Source organism: Notolepis coatsorum, assembly GCF_963971535.1.
Source record: "Notolepis coatsorum genome assembly, chromosome: 6".
Lineage (NCBI taxonomy): Eukaryota > Metazoa > Chordata > Actinopteri > Aulopiformes > Paralepididae > Notolepis > Notolepis coatsorum.
Genome location: NC_140170.1, coordinates 129,393,119 through 129,411,309, shown reverse-complemented (window position 1 = coordinate 129,411,309; position 18,191 = coordinate 129,393,119). Strand labels below are relative to the sequence as shown.

Genomic DNA, 18,191 nt, shown 5'->3' with positions numbered 1-18,191 from the left:
CAGTATGATGTCATAGATCATTGCTCTGCCTCTGCGGCTCTGCAGCTGCATACTATTGCTCAAAGTGCCTTAGTGGAAGTGGCTCTTTAAATCCTGAGGGTGACGTCAGTGCCTTGGTTGACTTGCTTTGTTTGTCCCAAGCTGCTGTTGGCTCCAGTCTACAGACAGAGACCAACCTGAGGACACTCAACCGAAGCCGCTGCTGACTGTTGCTTCATCAAGTTGCGTTATAAACAGTTGGTTGGAGTTACACAACATTCGATAGTTGTAGTAACTGCTGTGAAATTATCAACAGAGATGCCGTCCGACAGACCTTTCAAACAAAGAAGAACATTTGGTAAGAAACCAGTGTGTAACGTTAGTTGGCTAGCTGGCTAATGCTAGTTTAGTTCAAAGACGTTCGACTTCGGCTAAAACCAGGGAACAGTTTGCCTGCTAACTAGCAACGTAGCTAATGGTAATGTCTTGTTTGTTGTCAACTGAACGTGGTGTTATTTTTGCCATTCGGCCTTTCAACAGTTTGGGCTGAATGACTAACATTACTGATACGCGTACTGACTGTCAGTCTTGAGAGGGAGGCCTGTGTGTAGTAACGTTAGCTAAACTCGTTTAGATTGGTCTTGTTTACTGTAGCTAGTCAATTATTGCTTAATATTCAGTCAGTAGTGTAGAGAGGGGCTAGTGTTAAAACACTTAACGTTAGTTAAATGGGCGATTTAATGTTAAGTCGGTGTCCAGTAAACTTGTGCAGCTGGGCCTGTAACGTTACTAATTTTTCCAGTTTGATAACTAACGTTATATTGCTGCTGGCTATGTGTGCTGGGCTAGTTAACTCAGGAGGAAAACAACTTGTGCTGACACATCCTCCCAGTACACGTGTTCAGTGGGTTATGTTGTAATGTGATGCTCCGATATGACGACTGGGTGTTGGAGAAGGTGGAGCCAAGAATCGGGTCATTGCGTAATCTCAGCTAACTGAGAAAGGTGGGCTGGGAGATCAACAAACCCTTATTTAAACCTGAACGTTTTCCTACTTGATGATGACACAGGCACTGCAGTGGAACTCCTTAAGTGAGAGCGCAAGTGACAGTGACCTGGCTTATATTGAACTTGCTCTTATAGGTTTAACTTTTCATTTAATTATATAATTTACTCTCAACAAGGTAATTTCTAGAAGCAGTTTGCGTTACACATTGTAAATAATAATCTGTTCTTAACTGGCTTGCACATTTTTAAGTCAATAAATTAAAAACATTGACACACATCGCTCAATTAGGCCATTATACAACTCTGATAGCCTTTAAGAAAACATCTAGCCTAATTAAATCTTTAATCGGCAGATCATCATAAAATACGTTTTGTGGGCCATGTTGGACAGATATCCATATAGTCCAAGATGTTTTCATGAGCAAGGGTAACGTTAGCAGCATGTGAGAATGAATATCCATTTAGGTCTGGGGAGAGAACCATTTATGAACCCTTGCTTTCAAAGGTTGGTTAGTAGAGAGTGGCTTAAACCAGGCCTTTATTCTAGAAATGGGTGGAGCTTACTGCCGAATACTTGTGGGGTCCACTTTAATGTGATCCCAACCGCTTGTCTGGTTTGCAAAACCCAATATTCCACCACACTCAATGTACTATACCTGAGAAGACACTATTCCAGAGTTAGAAATCTGACACTATAAAACTGATTTATCAATCACTATTGCCTCAATCATAATGGTCATTAGGTTAATGCTTCTAAAACCTGATAAAGCGTAGGCCTAGACTCACTGAATAGGACTGGTGTCAACTCAAGCTACATTTAAGACCAGATCACACCATCTACAGATTACTACAACCTGTCTCCAGTGGCTTACCATATGACAAAAGTAGCAATATGTTTAAATGATTGAGGGGCGGCTACGTGGCGCAGTGGGCAAGGCGCTCGCAACGAATTCTGTAGACTGGGCTCGAACAGGATGCCTCCTGTTCGAGCCCCGCTCTCCACATTGCTTTCAGTTTAGCTGGTCGTCCACAGTAATACACATTGGCCGTATTACGGGGAGGGAAACTGAAGGGTGGGGATCGGGCGTTGTGGACAGCGACTCCTACAGGTCGGTTGGTGCGCCTGCGCAGTAGAATCAAGAAGCGACGGGGGCGAGGCCCCTCCAAAGCCCAGACCCCCGACGCTGAAAGATCGAGCCGTGCAGGTGAAAAGATGCGACGGCTGTTACCTCGAGTATAGGAGGGGACTCGTGCTATGTATGACTTAGTCCACATTGCAGCTGGCTTGTGGGAGGCAAGAAACAACGTTCGAAGACAGGGGAGGGTTGAATTGGACGATATGAAAATTGGGATGGGAGAAAAATTGAAAATGGGAGAAAGTGGATCAAATTTTTTTTTAAATGATTGAGGGGGACTCCAGAGTGAAGGCTAACAGAGGCTACTTAATTATATATGTGCTATGCAAAATCAACTTTAGTTTGGGATTGAGAAATGTTATGAAATCCTCTAAGTATTGCAGAAAGCAGGGGAAACATTGCTTTTTGGCGTCATTTTGTTGACCGGCTGTCTTTGTCACCCACAGCTGACCGATGCAAAGAAGTCGAGCAGATCCGTGAACAGCACCCCAACAAGATCCCTGTAAGCCAAACACTAACCCCAACAAGATCCCTGTAAGCCAAACACTAACCCTAACCCCAACAAGATCCCTGTAAGCCAAACACTAACCCCTACAAGATCCTTGTAAGCCAAACACTAACTCCAACAAGATCCCTGTAAGCCAAACACTAACCCCAACAAGATCCCTGTAAGCCAAACACTAACCCCAACAAGATCCCTGTAAGCCAAACCCTAACCCCAACAAGATCCCTGTAAGCCAAACACTAACCCCAACAAGATCCCTGTAAGCCAAACACTAACCCTAACCCCAACAAGATCCCTGTAAGCCAAACACTAACCCCTACAACTGCTGCCAAGGCACCCCTGTGTTCAATAAAATATTCCAGGGCACCCCTACATACGATAAAGACTTATCCGGTCCTGTCTTTTTTGCTACAATGATGACAAGTGCTTGCTTTCAAAATAATGTTTATTTAAGAAACCGGGAAACACATTTGTTGTTTCAGGTCTAAATGGCTTAGTACTGTTGCCATTACACTACTTGTAGTAGTAAATCAAATGGCATATTTCTTTAAATAAAATTACAGAAAATTATCACTAAAGTGCTATCTGTTGCAGCTGCACACTTTTCCATAAAAATAGCATATTTGGATAAGTGTGACCATTTCTCAAACTGAAAATCATGTATTTTTTTTTAAATACAGAAAAGGATCACTAAAGTGCTATCGGTTGCAGCTGCACTGTTCTCCATAAAATAGCACATTTGGATAAGTTTGACCATTTCTCAAAAACAAAAAATCATGTGTATTTTTTTAAATACAGAAAAGGATCATCAAGTTACCATTTCTAAAAAAAATATAAATAAATACAGAAAATAAGCACTCGTTCACTCAGTGGACATTTCTAGCTCAATGCGAGGTCTGCTGCTGCTGGCTAATAATACGGTCAATACGTGGGGAGATCTTTGACAAGGCAACACGCCATCCTCAAGGCTCAACTTGGCCCTATATTTTGTTTTCAGAGCTGTCATGGATGAAAAGCCAGCTTCACACAGATATGTGGTGCTGAATGGTATCAACACCTTAACTGCTGCATCATGAGATACTTGGTACTCAGCACCACACTCTGAAACGAGCTCTCCAGGTGGTATCAGATGAGATTTCAATGAGTTCTTCCAAGAGTTTGGATGGAGATGTGTCAGGAAGCTTTGTCTCAATGTTGTCTGTAAAGGTTTTTTTTTGTGATCCTTTTCTGTGTTTTATTAAATAATGATTTTCAGATTTTGAGAAATGGTCAAACTTATCCAAATATGGTATTTTCATGGAAAACAGTGCAGCTGCAACAGATAGCACTTTAGTGATAATTTTCTGTAATCCAAAAATAATTTAATAAATCTCAAGGCACCCCTGGCAGCTCTCTGCGGCACCCCTGTTGAGAACCGCTGCCCTACAAGATCCTTGTAAGCCAAACACTAACCCCAACAAGATCCCTGTAAAGCAAACACTAACCCTAACCCCAACAAGATCCCCATAAGCCAGTGCCACTGTTATAAATGCTGCAGTCATATCTTTACATTTATCTCATAATATCCATATTCCAATTGTGTGCAGCTGTGCACTACGACTATGCTTGCACCTCATGGTACCAAAGCACCTCAAAGGCGCTAAAAACAAGATTACAAACATCACAAAACAAACTGGTCAGACTACTACTTGACCTTACTCCTAGAACCCACCTCACCCCTGTCCACTTTGTTAGATCCTGATCAAACTGGCCAGTATCACGTCTTCGTCTGTTTGGCTCTCCATTCAATTCCTCTGCGTTGTGTCATTTTAATGGTCCTGACGTCTCCGATACCGGCAGATAAGATCCTTATCTCTCCCCGTTAGTACAATCCGCAAACTATAATAATTCTCCACCTCCGTAAGAATTCGACACTTCGACAACGTGAAATACCTTACAAGGAAAAGCGTGGTTTATTTGATAAACAGAAACCTCAGCTCAGATGTTAACAGATTGTATTGTCCTTGAAAAGTCTATTCTAATGATCTTTCGGTGTGTTCGTCTATCGTCCTTTTGTTATTCAGTCCAATAGTGTTCAGGCCTGGTCGTCAGCCTAACCCTCCTCGCGTTAGCCGAAGCTAATGATGATGTGGTATTCTTCCTCCCCCCCCCCCCCCCCCCCCCCCCCTCTCGATGAGAGAGAGAGTGTCTTCTGTGTGATCTCAGTCCTACTCGCTCTTGGTCTGCCTTACACCCGGAAACACCGTTCGACTTATAGATCTTCGTCGTAACAACGACGGCCCTGCCTTCTGGTTGTCATGTGCCGCGCTGTCATGACAACAGCGTTTAACCTTTACACACATTTCACGTTTCATTAAGATGAACCTCTCTCCCTCCTGCTCTGGGCCTACAGTACACTCGCTCTTATCAATGTTTTGTTACAAGGAATTCAAAACATAACACCCTAGCTGGCAGTGTGCTTGTGAAACCCTGAACCACCGTTCTATCACCGTCTTCCATGCACATTTCGATCTCACCGTTTTTTAGCTGTGGTCATCTCCCCCCAATCTATACATCACATACATTGAAAAAGCACCCCAAATCCTTCACTAGGATGGCTTAGAGCAGGGGTTCCCAAACTTTTCAGGCCAGGGCCCAGAAAATAAGGCGTCAGAGAGCCGTGGCCCAATGCACATCGTCAGGCTTTTTTTTTTTTTTTTTTTTGCCAGGCAAGCGATTTTTTTAAGCCAAATATCACTTCAATCCTATTAAGTTAGTTCAAGTTAGTTATTCATTTATATGTGCTATTTATGAGAGGGCTAACTTGTTGCAAAATAATAATGATAATAATAATAGCCTCATTAAAATACTATTGTTGCTTCGGTTGTTTTCAGCGTTTTATGTGCATAATCTGTTATTTAGTTTGAAATGTTCGTTGAAATAAGTAGATTTTTCGTTTTTGTTTATTTATTAAGTTAATATAAAACCATATAGTCACATTTTAGAATACAATAGAATATAATTTTAGAATACAACTAGAAACACTGTCCTGGCCTGCTTCTAAGTTCAGTGGCCTGACAAAAAAAAATTATAAAAAAAAAAAAAAAAAAAATATATATATTTTTTTTTAAATCATCTCGCGGCCCACCTTTGGGTCGCGACCCCGACTTTGGGAACCACTGGCTTAGAGTAGACGACAGAGTACACCAACTTGCAATGGGCCTGGTCTACAAGATACACTACACCACACAGGTACCCATGTACATGTCGAAATACTTCCCAAAGGTCAGTGAATACCACGCCCACAACACCAGAGGGAGTTCCACAAATCATGTGCAACCCAGATTTGGCACAAACAAGGGACTAAACACATTTAGCAATTATGCCACAACAATGTGGAACGCCCTACCTACAGCCGTAAAAAGATGTGAATCCCTACCCACATTCAAAACCGCTTTTAAAGAGCACCTACGGGAGGCTGCAATTTGAAATTGGCCTCCGTAAATGTCCAAACCCCACCCCCACCCTCTCCTAATAAACAGTCTCCTCCCCATCATATGTATATATTCTCTGTTATCTTATATGTCACAAATGTAACAGTACTATATACCTGTATGTCATGTATGTTGCGTATGTCTTAAATGTCACTATGAATTGAAAATGGGGGACCCTGATGTAAACAAGACGAATGTCTTTCTCTGGTCTGCATCCCCTTAACAATTGTGTGTATTGAGCCGTACTGCATTGTACCCATTCTGCAATCTGTTAAATAAAGTTTTCATTCATTCATTCACTAGACCTTGTATGTGTGTTTTCATGCATGCCCCAGCCAAATGATTGTTGTATGTGTGTGAAATGGCTGTCCTGTATGGTGTCTGTCTGATAGGTGATCATTGAGAGGTATAAGGGAGAGAAACAGCTGCCAGTCCTGGACAAGACCAAGTTCCTTGTACCTGACCATGTTAACATGAGTGAGCTGGTCAAGATTATCAGGTAAACACAGACACATACACATTCTATTAGAGCGGTTGTTGAGGTGTATTTTGGTATGTATGTGTGTAATACACTAACAACAATGTGCGTTACAGGCTTGCTTCAACACGTGTGCATGTCTAGTTTCTCCGGTTCCTGTTGAAAAATCCACCCTAAAACAGAATTCACATAATGTTATTTCTATATTACTGTACAGCTGGGTATTCATTGAACCCCTGCACTGAAGAACCATATACGTATGTTTTGACATTGTTTTGGACAGCCTGTGTATTTGCAGTTGTGAAGTTAGTGTGAATAAGGAGGAGTGTGAATGTGATATATCACAAGAAACTACTCAACCTTGAGCACACTTACCATCTTTAGATGAAGTTTAAAAAAAGAATGTCCTCTGAAAATGTCAGAGTTAAATGGTTCTTTGTTTGAGGTACTCAATTTCTGAATGTCAACACGTCTCTCCTTAACACTTTGACTGCCGGAAAACGCTTAAAAGCGTCATTCCCGGCCATGCTCAAGTTGCCGGAGGACGCTTTACAGCGTCCTTATATCAATATTTCAAAAATCTGCGATCGGATTCATATTTCCCCTCCGCTGGCCTGAGATCCACCAGGAGGACCCACTGAGCTCTCTGGCGGTTCAGGAGCGCCATCTGGTGGCCGATCGGCGCAATCGCTTAACAGGAAGTGCTATGGAGGTTGTGCTGATCGGCCGTATTACTTCCGGACACTCGCTATAGGTTCCGGGACTTGATCTCGACACACTACATAGCGATCGATTGCCAATAACTCGATAAACAACATGATTTGCACGTATATACCATTATACAAGCTGGAAATGGACCGGGTAAATCTACATCCCATAATGATAAAATCTCTACGATGATCGCCCAACGGCGCGCGGAGACTGGGGTGAGTTTTAGCGTGTAAAATTACAGTCTTCGATACTAACTGCTATGATCAACATTTGACCCACATTAGATGATTGGTATAACGCTGCCCACGGAATTATAAACGCCCCCTAGCCCATCCGGTCAACATCAGATGATGTGTAGTAACTTCTAGAAGTACGTCTAGTTGGAATTTTTTATATCGCGCTGATTGCCATAAAACTGTATTGCATCATCAATATAATGCATTTGGGGCTATAGATCACGTTCTGGAGAAAGCTGCAGAAAGAGATGAAAACATACTTATACATTAGACCATACTTTACTATGAATATGTGAATGAAAAAGTTTAACGTTGCTACACAATGAACAATACATATAGGACTTTGAATGGGCCCTAATAATGGCAATGTAGCAATAGAATTTAAAAAGTTATAGCCATGCAAAGAAGGGGTACTTCTCCATAGACAAATAGAGCCGGCAACCTATGGTATATCATGAATTTAACCCATGGCAACCAAAGTGTTAAGTTGAATATCAGAGAGACAAGACTCTAGTGAGGATGTCATCAAGCGGCAAATCCTGATGCTGTTCTATAAACGGTAAATAGTGGGACAATTCCAGAGACACCTTATGACAGTACCCATGGTGATTCTTTTTTATATATGGGTACATTTTCTGATTCAGATGTGTAAAGCTTACATTTAAATTAAAATAATTTAGATGTAATGGCTCAAAACATTGTTATGAGCCCACAGAGTTGGTCACTAATTCATTGTCAATGGACTAACTCCAAAAAGGTGTTTTGGTCACAAATTATTGATGCTCTGATTTCCGGCTTAGGGAAACATGTTGTCCATGTTTACATATATTGATTTAACTGCCCAAGATCACTAGGATAGCACAGTTTAAATTCAGTTTTTGGGTGAATTTCCTCTTTTAGGTTTGTTTTGTTTACATGTCTGGACATGGTCGCATAAGAGTAGAGAGGAGGTGAGGGAGGAGGAGGAGATGTACTGAGCCAAGAATGGGGTGGGAGCTTTGGCGAGAGGGTCAGTTGAGAAAGATAAATACATTGAACTAATTATAGGAGAAGAGGGTGTTGGTTGGGCGATGATAATTGCCAAAAAGGGAGAGGAGTGTAAATTGAGTCGGCGGGGAGAGAGTGAGCCAAGAGTACGAGGTGAGGTTAGGTGAGAGAATAGCCCCTCTTGTGACTACTATTGCACCTCACACTGACTGACTTTTGTGGTCATTCTTAGTTCAGCTGTAAGATATTGTGGGGGTTAATCCAATGTAAACAAATTCAGCGTTTCAAGGTAGGTCCATGTCCGTAATGTCTAGATCAGGGGTTCTCAAACTTTTTTATACCACGACCCCATTTTATTTAGGATTTATTTTGGCGACCCCACAAGTAATTACAACATGGAAATAAGGAATATCAAAATAAAAGTACATGTTGTTGAACTTGATCATGCATATTTACCGTCCTTTTCGCACTATAAGCCGCACCTGACTATAAGCCGCAGCAGCTAAATTGAATGATGTGTACATATATAAGCCGCACTGGACTATAAGCCGCAGGTGTTTTAATGTTTAATTACCATATGTAAGGGTTCGTGCACAGAGGGGATTGTCACAATACTGTCGGACAAATAACAAGAATTAACTCATTTACAAGTTGTATTAAGTTTAGCAAATAAGGGAACAGATAAATAACATTTCAATGCAGTAAAAAAAGCAATATTTTCGGGTTTGGTCCACATATAAGCCGCACCGTTATATAAGCCGCAGGGTCTAAAAATGGGGAAAAAAGCCGCGGCTTATAGTCCGAAAAGTACGTATTAGAAAATGAAATTACAGCACTATGTTATCAATGAAATTAATGAATATTATCAACAAAACCAACGGAATTGTTTCTGTATACACATTTATAAAACGAGGCATATTTAGCCAAAATATGTTGCCAGAACATAAAGAAAATGCGTTCACGTGCGCTTTGGCGGAGATCCGCTTCTACTCTGAAAATCCGGCCTCACAGAGGTATGTTGATGCGAAGGTGACAAGCTTTCTCAGCGCAGCATTACACAACACTGGGTACTCGTTCCGGACTGATATCCAGAACTTTGCGAGGGCCTGTCCAGTGAACTTTACTTTCAGTAGCTCGTCACACGAAAGATCATTGAGCGCTTCCTGCTCAGACAGTGGTAGGCCTGCTGCGACATGCATAATGAACGGATCTTTGATCCAGTTGTCCGCGCTCTCTCTCCGAAATTGTTCAATGAGCCCTTCTAGTGTCTACAGATGATGGGCTTCAAATAATCTTTTGCAACATTATATTCCTACAAAAATAATTTGATTTGATTCCTACAAAAACCATCAAGCAGAGTAAATATACCCCAAAATTTGGGTCGCCACCCCGTAGTTTGAGAACCGCTTGTCTAGATAATGGTCGGTTGGGTATTAATGTTATCTGTAAAGTACACATGAAATAAAACGTTATTTTTTTTTTAAACATGCAAGTTTAACATGTCTGACATTACCGGTAAATGTTTGACATGTCAACAGAAAACTAGATGGCACTGATGGTGGCCGACAGCGGGTATATCCCAGAGACGGCTCGAATCCTCAATGACACCTTTTGACCATGCCCCTAATCTGGTCAAGCGGTTTGACCTGGTCTTTTTTAATATTTTGTAAATGGTGGTCACTAGATTGAGGTTTAGTGAGAATCACAGGAACAGCATAGAGAAAAAGAGAAATCTGTTTTTGATAAACGTAAACGGTCATGGTATGTTTCATAATGCTAGGATATGCTAGCAGACATCACCACCACAGGTAGTTTATGGAGTTGTATGCAACACTTTTCAGCTTCTCTAGCCTCTCACTAGCACAAATAACTCTTAGAACCTTTGGGAGACAAGGCGGCCGGGTAGCGCAGCGGACTACGCATCTGTCTACCACCGCAGAGACACTGGTATCGAATCCGGCTGTCAGCGGTGCCTCCGGCTTGGCCAGTCGTTATACTGACACAATTGGCAGTGTCAGCAGGTGGGAAGCCGGTTGGTGGTATCCTGGTCGTTGTAAACGGCGACTCCTACAGGTCTGTCAGGGCGCCTGCACAGCAAGGGAAGGAACTGGTGAAGGTAGTGTGATCCTCCCACGCGTTACACTTCACCAATGAGAGTCCGCGCTGTCAGGTGAAAAGAGGCTGCTGGCTGTCTCCTATGTATCGGAGGAAGCTTCTGATAGACTTCAGGGCTCCCTAGACCGGCAAGTAGGGGGGAAATGCACGCAACGACCGGGGAGGGGGGAATTGGCATAACGACTACCGGTAAATTGGGATGGGAAAAATACAGAAAATATAGGAGGAGAAAAAGTATTTAAAAACAAAATAACCTATGGGAGACACTGATTTGGAGATATGTAAGAGGTTTCCACAAAAAAGAGAATTGGGGACATTTGAATGGGGGATTGCATTCCTTTTGTTGTTACAAATGATTAATGTGAATGATGATCTTTCTAGGTAAAATGAGTGGGACCAACAGTGCACTAGCTTAGTGTTTCTCGCTGGTCTCATGGATCAGTGAGATCGCCAGCTTCAGGGATCGCTGGCATTAATAGATTGCCGTGTTGAATCTAACAGTAGAGAATAGTCTCTGAGACATCCAGCCAAAGGACTGCTGACCAGCATGATATTGAGAAACACTGTGCTAACCCACCATCTCTGAAATAGATTTATTTTTATTATCTTTTCCCCCCTTCTTTTTCCGTTTTTCTCCCATCCCAATGTTAGTTGTTATGCCAATTCCCAATCCCCTTCCTGGTCGTTGCGCACTCTACCCCCTACCGTCGGTCCACCCCCTACCGTCGGTCCGGGAGGGCGGAGACTATCACATGCTTCCTCCGACACATGTGTACCCAGCCCACCGCTTCTTTTCACTTGGCAGCGCGGACTCTCACTGGGAGAGTGTAACGTGTGGAAGGTCACACTACCTCTCCTAGATCCTTCCCTTGATGTGCAGGCGCCCCGACCGAACTGTAGGAGTCGCTGTTTACAACGACCAGGACCCACCCTCGCCGGGTTTCCCACCCGCTAACACTGCCAATTGTGTTAGTATGGACGGTCGGCCAACCCGGAAGCACCACAGCTGGATTCGATCCCACTGTCTCTGTGGTGTAGACAGACGCTTAGTCCGCTGCGCTACCCGGCCGCCCTCTGTAATAGAATTTAAACAAAGGCTGTAACCTCTACTTCCTCAAATTGTTGTCTTCCTGAGCCATGCAGTCTCTGGTGTCACTCATAGATCAGCCTTGTGTTTGATTTCGGTCGTTTCAGCCTGTCATCGATCGTTATCAGCCTCTGTCCGTGTTATCTCTTGATCCTCTGCATTGTTTGTTTTGTTTCATGGAGGCAATCGTTAGGTGGAATATGGCTAAATCACTATATCTTGTCCGGCGACCGCTCCTCTCTCTGTCTCCCTAATGAGCGTGGTGTTCTTTTAAAGAATGCCAATCTTGAGCAACTAGCTCCATCCCCCTATCCTTCCACTGCGTTGCTACGGCAACCACCTCCTTTCTTATGGATTGTTGTGACGTCGCCCCTGGTTGCTTGGCACCTATCTCTCACAGGCACAGGCCTGAGCTCATACAGAATGAAGTGAAATGTGTGTCTATTACAGATTTGGTGTAAAAGACTAAAGCACCACTTTGCCATAATTAAATACCTACATACTTTACGGACTTATCCTGTTATAATCATAACGGAAACCAGTCATATCTTTCACTTGCTATTTCAGGACACCACATTAGATCGTATAGGTTACTCATAGGGGTGGGAATCACCAGTTTCATCACGATACGATACAGATCCTTTGGACAACGATACGATATTTGCCGATATCACAAAGTCTGCCACGATACGATTCGATTCAGGTGCCTGCGATCGATATGAGACAATATCATATGCCCATTTAACACAAGCAGTAACATTTATATCAACTCAAAAAAGGAAACTAAAATATAATTAGACTTTTGTTTTTAGCTCTTCCAGACATTTAAATGAAAAACAATATTGTTTTTAATACAAATAGACCTCATGTTCACTGTATAGTGCCACATTTTTATATATTGAGCTTTAAAATATTCACATCCTATTAAAGAAACTTGAAATAACTTAAGTTCCATTTTTTGGAACACACAACCTAAAACCCCTCCCTACATCTCTCCCAAACCGTTCCTACAACAATTGTTTTATGTTGCATGATCATGTATACATTTATTATGTATTCTATTTTTTACGTTTAAATATCAACATTATCTGGCCATCTTCAGTAAATACTATCTATACTATGTTTATTATCATCAACTATCCAGTTAGTTTTTATAGTGTAACGTTTTGCTACTTAAAATCATTGGACGTAAAGAGAGGGAGGGAGGGAGAGAGCGAGAGAGAGAGAGACTGGCTCAGCATGCCCCCCCTTTCCCTCACTATTGGAACTCTGTTCCGCTGTTTTCTCTGCGCCTGTGAGCAGGGTTAGCTTAGCTAGCGCTGGAAACTAACGTTAGTTTAGATTTTTACGGCGACGTGGGCATACACGAATGGCGAGGATGCAAAGCATGTTAGACTCATTGGACCCGTTGTGCAAAACAAAGCAGGGACTTATTTCGGGTTGCAAAAAGTGACCAAATAGGTGCACTGGGAGCCCTGCTGTAACGTCTTCACACACTGGCGCTTCACGTGCTGTTGTTTTCTGTTGGTCTGTTTTCACATGATGCGTGATGATCTCGCACGAATCCAGCTGCCGGAGCTGCGCTTGTGCGTAAATGAGACTTGCCACGGGATTTTCAAAATAAGAGTATCGATATGAACCAATCTTTTTACATTGCATCGATCCTATTGCATCATTGATAATTAGATCCATATATCGATCTGGATCGATGAATTGTCCCACCCCTAGTTACTCACATTCGGACCTACTTGTAAAACGCAGTTAGACTTTCCCCCTGGCATTAAGGTCCGATCTGGGTAATCCGATCACAAGTGGGCAGCTCTAAGTACGTCTGTTCACACCTGGTATTAGAATGTGTCTCCACACACATCTTGAGTGACCACTTGTGATCGGATCTCGCTTCCATGCTCAAGATGCAAATAAACACTTGTTAACTTATTATGCTTAAACCCTATTATGCATACATTACTAAAGAAGCGTGCGGATTAGATAATATAATAGAGCGCATGCAGTCGTGTTTCCATTACAATTTACAATGTTACTGTGAAATCCCTTTTTAATTTAGAGAGACTACACAACTTTTCAAAGGCTTCCCGACAGTGAGAATGGAGGGGCATCACACTGCATTCATTACCTGCTGGCCAGTTATGATTTTCATTATGATGTTAGGCACTGCTCATCTTGATTCCCTCCCTCTCCCTCTCTCTCATCAGGTACCTTCACGTTTTGAAATTAATAAGGAGGCAAGATGATTTGTGCACAATAGTGCCATGTATGCACGCATATATGGGGGTGGGCTATCTCTCCCTCTACATTCTGTGTGGATATTAGCCTACACCCTGCTTGAATTCTGCAGGAATTCTGCAGCAATAGCTTTTTTGTTATCCAAATGACCCGAAAGGTAGGAAGATATGGGACGATACCAATACAGAACGTCAGAATGATCAGAAATTGTATTTCCAAGCATTGCATAATTAGCTTGACCCAGGGCAGGAGCGGCTGCTGAAAGCAAGACATCCCTACATCACAGCTACTAATTTAAGACAAGTTCTTGTCCTTTTTGTGTCCTGTTCACATTCACGATACAGGGAAGGAAAAACACACTCGCTCATGTAATAAAATATTTGTCAGTACAAGAGTAATAGTTACACTTCTCTCACACAGTTTATTTTTTTCCCCATTCCTTCTCTTTGTCTCTTTTTCTGTCTCTCATCTGCCCCCTCTTCTCCTTCTCTCATCTCCTCCCTCCCTCTCATTGCCCCCTCTTCTCCTTCTCTCATCTTCTCCTCCCTCCCTCCCCTCTCCCTCTCCTCACCCCAGGCGTCGCCTGCAGCTGAACCCCACGCAGGCCTTCTTCCTGCTGGTGAACCAGCACAGCATGGTGTCGGTGTCCACGTCCATCTCAGAGATCTACGAGCAGGAGCGCGACGAGGATGGCTTCCTCTACATGGTCTACGCCTCGCAGGAGACCTTCGGCTGCTAGGGAGGAGGAGGTGGTGACAGAAAGGGAGAGGATGGAGAAGAGAAAAGGGGAGGTGAGGACAGAGAGGGAGATGGTATTGGAAGAGGGGAATAAAGAGTTAGACTGGCAAAAATCTACTCTTAACATCCGCCAGTAACCCCCCAACCTCCCATATAGTCTCACACGTTGCCTACACTGCATAGTCTCCTCCCCTTCTCCCAATGCCCCCCCTCTTTTTCTCTATCTATCCTCCCCCCATAGTTATGTGATCTCCCGATATCGGTCAGTAAATGCAGTAGGGCTGATCTTCGATTTTTATTTTGGAATTCTAAGCTTCGGGGCAGAGATTCGATTTAAATTAGAAGCTTTGAATATATAAAAAATATATTATGTTGTGGGACTTGTACAGCACTTTGTTCAACTTTGTCAGTGCTGTAAAGTTTAAACCTTTTAAAATCTTAGACAAACAAAACACTTTGCTTTCGTGAAATATTGTAAGCCGTCATTTGAGGCTTTATAAAAGCAGCACAATGAACACAAATCTGTCAGTGCCGAGTCCGACCTCATCTTAAATAACAAACGGCATTGCTTGTTGTAGTTAACAAAGAGAGCCAGAGTTGAAAATCGAATTTTCTTTTCATATTCGAATCCCATGTCGAACGAAGCTTTGAAGTATTTAAGACAGCCCTAAAATGTAGCACTAGCTACAGATACAGGATGACTTGCGCAACATGTCCGCCATGAAGATAGAATTGGGAATTAGAATTAGAAATCGGAACTCAAACTCTGATTGGTAACTTAACCCTTTTATATCCACTGCTATTCCTTTCGTCCGACTCATTAAAATTGGTTTCTCCTGTAACGAAGGGGTGGGATAACCAGGCATGAGTGGAGATTTTCAGCTGGCTGATGAGTGTCATAACTACACGGTTGATTTGATTTAAGCAGGCTAAACTTGATTTTGGGCAGTTGCTTGCAAGCTAATCATTGCTCATAATTTACTTGGAAACTTGGCTGGTAAATTAATTGGTATAATGTACTTGATATATGTACACAGATGGAAGCACAGTAAAGTACACTACAGCACAGCGCATGGTTGAGCTCACAACCACCCGGTAATCGGCTGCGTTTAGTTTTTACTCAATTGACCATGTTCACACGTGGCCATTTTGCTCTTATATCATGCTCATTGACCATGTTCAAAGGAATCCAACCTGAGCATGGCATAAGAGCAAAATGCCCATGGGTGGCAACAGTAGACTAGTACTAGTTTGAAAATGGAGATTCTTAGTGATTGTTTGACTCTTTTATTTTATTTTATCTTTTCTTTTGTAACATTTTTAGTCGAGGGGCAGGCTATCTGGCATGTCTGATCCTGAGACTGCTTTTAAACGTATATTTGCAAGTTTGCCTGAAGCTCACTGGGCCAACTAGTTATTGGCTACTATGGGGCTCATTTACTGTAATACAATAATTACAGTAGTTGGTTAATTACACTAAGCTACTTAATGTAACCACATGTGCAATACTCTCCCTTGTATGTCCTTACACATGCCTAAGCCCAAACAGGCAGTACACAGAACAGTTGAACTGCTAAGTAACAACTACTGTATGTACCATTTATCACCTTGTATCACCTGCCAGAGCAGCGGCTTTGCCACCAGACTCCTGTACTTGTGTGATACATACCTTGGCTCATATACTCGCAGTGCTTCACTTAAGAGTAGTAAGCCACCAGTAGCACCACTACCAGCCAAATGCTGCTCAATTCTGGCAGTGGCTGTGGACTTAACAGAGTGACAACCATCAATCAGAGGTTGTATTCTGTAATCTTGTTACTGCATTCGTTCACTGCTCTGTCTGTGGAGGGAAAAGATGGAAAAGTGAATCATTCTGCGTAGGTCACTGTAGGCTGTTTGGAAGAGCATAGTCCTTGTTGTATCTTTTGTACCCTGTAAGTACAGTACATCTGTAGCATTGCCAGTTCCTCTGTTAGTTCCTCTGCCCAAGCCTCTCCCACACTTGCCTCTCCATCTATAGTCTCATAACATAACCAACTAGCCAGTTGATGCAGAGTAAAGACTTAACCCAGTAGATATTAGGCAGCCATGTTTGAATGGAGATACTAGACGTGCATTCAGTTCTAGGTGAAATAACTGACTGTTTTGAAGGATGGGTGTGTGTCTCTGGGCCTATGTACGCCTGTATTTCGGCGTGATAATACGCCACCCTTGGGTGGCACGTCTATGCACAAGCATCAAATTTGGTCATGACACCAACGAGAATGAGGGAAAGGACTGTGAGCAAACGTAACTCGGAACTGAATGCTAAAAGGCGCCTTGCATTGGTGTAAATGCAGCTGAATGCGAATTCAAGCGATGTCATTGAAGTAGCTAAAATAGACCACGACTACCTGCAGTCATAGTTCCCCTTATGCCTGACTCCTCTGAGGTCAGTGGCCCCTTGCTATGAGAGTGCTTGTAAGCCACAATGTGTGTGTGTTGTGATAGTAGTCTATATAGAGTTTAGCATTAGGGATATAAACAGGTATATTCATGTAGGAAATGAATAAGCTTCTTTGCACATATATTAAATTAATACAAATATAAGAACAACTTGGCATTTTTTTAGGAGTTTAATTACTGTATCTTTAACATATTTCTTTTTTTACCGGTTCCACTCTTTTCTAGGGCCCTGCTGTGTGTCTCTATACATGTCTGTCTGTAGACAAAATAAAGTTGGTGATGATGCACTACATACCTTGCATGTTATGTTTTTTTTCTTCATGTTTTTTTTTTTTTTTTAATATGTATATTGATTTTACTCAGATTTAATTGTATTGTTTTATTTAAAAGGAGAAAGAAAATTTTCAAAATGTAATTTTAGATGTTTCCAAAACCAAAAACTGAAAATAAGTGCACGTGTTATGTTTGAAACAAAAAAAGAACGTGTGCGTATAAACGATCATATAATCAAACCTTGTTATGTGTGTTTTCTTTAGGCTTTCTGATATTGTCGCTGTTGGAGGGGCGTACTGTAAATAGATGCATTGCTACTACTTTATTTCAAGTATTTGCCAATAAAAAAAAAACTTGCCTTGAAAAGTCTTCACTTGTCAGTGTCTTCATGTTTGTACGTGGGGTACAGGAAGCGGTAAGGCAAGTGTGAGGTGCCATGAAAACCCTAAACGACAGACGTGCATGGATGTGGAGAGATGATAAAGGAACTCGTTCATGTGTCTGAAGTGTTTGCTCTATATGTAATGACTAGGGCTGACCCCTATTAGTCGACTAATTGGTCGAAAGCAGCCGTGGTCGACTGCCAACCTCTTAGTCGAATACAAAAAAATATATATAATTTTATTTTTATTTATCATTCTTTCCAAGAGGCCTAGAACCGTGGCTAACGCTAATGGCACGCATACCAGAGGCTAACTGCCTACGAAAACAGGCACAGAGGCACTGAAAGAGGATTTCACCCATCTAATGAACACTAGACTAGACAAATATCAAGA

The 18,191-nt window shown here is 42.2% G+C and overlaps 1 protein-coding gene across 2 annotated transcripts; it reads left to right on the top strand.

Annotated features, from left to right (window-relative positions):
* Positions 1-156: 156 nt before the first annotated feature.
* LOC311230779 (microtubule-associated protein 1 light chain 3 alpha) lies at positions 157-17,784 on the top strand. 2 transcript variants are annotated; one of them, XR_014619831.1, is made up of 5 exons: positions 157-337; positions 2,570-2,625; positions 6,494-6,600; positions 14,536-14,750; positions 17,679-17,784. XR_014619831.1 is itself a non-coding variant. In XM_084317138.1 (4 exons), the coding sequence occupies exons 1-4, from the start codon at positions 298-300 to the stop codon at positions 14,696-14,698; spliced, it is 366 nt and encodes a 121-aa protein (XP_084173264.1). In that variant the 5' UTR covers positions 157-297; the 3' UTR covers positions 14,699-17,784. The 2 variants fall into 2 exon arrangements, 1 of the variants encoding a protein (XP_084173264.1); XM_084317138.1 differs by having other exon boundaries at positions 14,536-17,784.
* The last annotated feature ends 407 nt before the right edge of the window (positions 17,785-18,191 follow it).

Bases quoted from the DNA above. Each gene is read 5' to 3' on its own strand.
- LOC311230779 (XM_084317138.1), top strand. From the start codon at position 298: ATGCCGTCCGACAGACCTTTCAAACAAAGAAGAACATTTG. The intron at 338-2,569 runs GTAAGAAACCAG...TGTCACCCACAG, and splicing joins CAAACAAAGAAGAACATTTG to CTGACCGATGCAAAGAAGTC. The intron at 6,601-14,535 runs GTAAACACAGAC...TCCTCACCCCAG, and splicing joins GAGCTGGTCAAGATTATCAG to GCGTCGCCTGCAGCTGAACC.